A 934-nucleotide genomic window follows, 5' to 3' on the forward strand; every position below is an offset into this window, starting at 1 on the left:
CCTCCAGCGCCATCCACTCGGTTCGGAAAGTCGACCTGGCATCATCAAAAGCCTTGAGAAAATTCTCGTTCTTAGGCATGTTAAAAGACACCATGGAGTGTCGCAAAGAAACAAAACTGGCCTTTCCTCCATTTTCCAGGCAAATGGTCAGTTCCCCATCTTACAATGTGAGTATGCCCTCGGCGCAATCAACATGTGTACTGAAATTTTGTCTGTACTCAAACGAAAACGGGGTCCGTCCGCAATGTTCAACGAACGCCCTGAGAGCTGACAGGCTCGTCATCCACTCCACGTCCATGAGGGCCTGCTGGGAAGTAGTGGACAGCATTGTGATTGCTTGCTTCTGGCTTACCTTTCGTTTCAAAGTTACGCTTTGCGACGCTTTCCTTACGTAAGAGAAGACACGTATTATTTTAAGTTATAGGACCCACTCTCAGCAAGTAGGGTAAGGCTTGACCATTACTATCGCAGGCTCCAAAAAAAAAAAGAATAACCTGATTAAGCATAACCACACGCCCAGAACCGTAAAAGAAAGGACGCATCCCTCGCCACAGAAGCGCCAATAAGCCAAGAGGAAAACTGACACACCACTGCAGAGCAGCGAAGGGAAAAGCAATACATGGTGTGTTAGAAACGGTTTGCCCGCACAGACCCAGCCCCGGGACACTGGCGAAGGTTCCGTGACGCAAGAAGGGTGCTCACAAATTGGAAACGCCGAAGGCCGCAGGATGACATTCCTGCGGGCACGTTCCCCACTGACTTCGTATGTCCGAAATGCGGGCACCAGCGCCAAGGCAAACTTGGGGCCAAAAGGTGCCGCGTAGCCAGACGCAGGCGCAAGCATGACACCACAAAACGGAGCCAACGCACACAGTGCAATGAGGCAGACCTGCACTTACTGGGCTGCCGCGCGCTAAAACATCTCCGGCGCCAC

General features: G+C 51.7%; 1 protein-coding gene across 1 annotated transcript; it reads right to left on the bottom strand.

Moving 5' to 3' along the window:
* Positions 1-627: 627 nt before the first annotated feature.
* Positions 628-934, bottom strand: DQ04_22881000 (hypothetical protein; the record flags this gene model as incomplete). Its single annotated transcript, XM_009318127.1, has 1 exon — positions 628-934. A coding segment is annotated over one exon (307 nt), but the record flags the coding sequence as incomplete, so codon positions are not given.

Source organism: Trypanosoma grayi (genome assembly GCF_000691245.1).
Source record: "Trypanosoma grayi strain ANR4 Tgr_2288_V1, whole genome shotgun sequence".
Classification (NCBI taxonomy): Eukaryota; Euglenozoa; class Kinetoplastea; order Trypanosomatida; family Trypanosomatidae; genus Trypanosoma; species Trypanosoma grayi.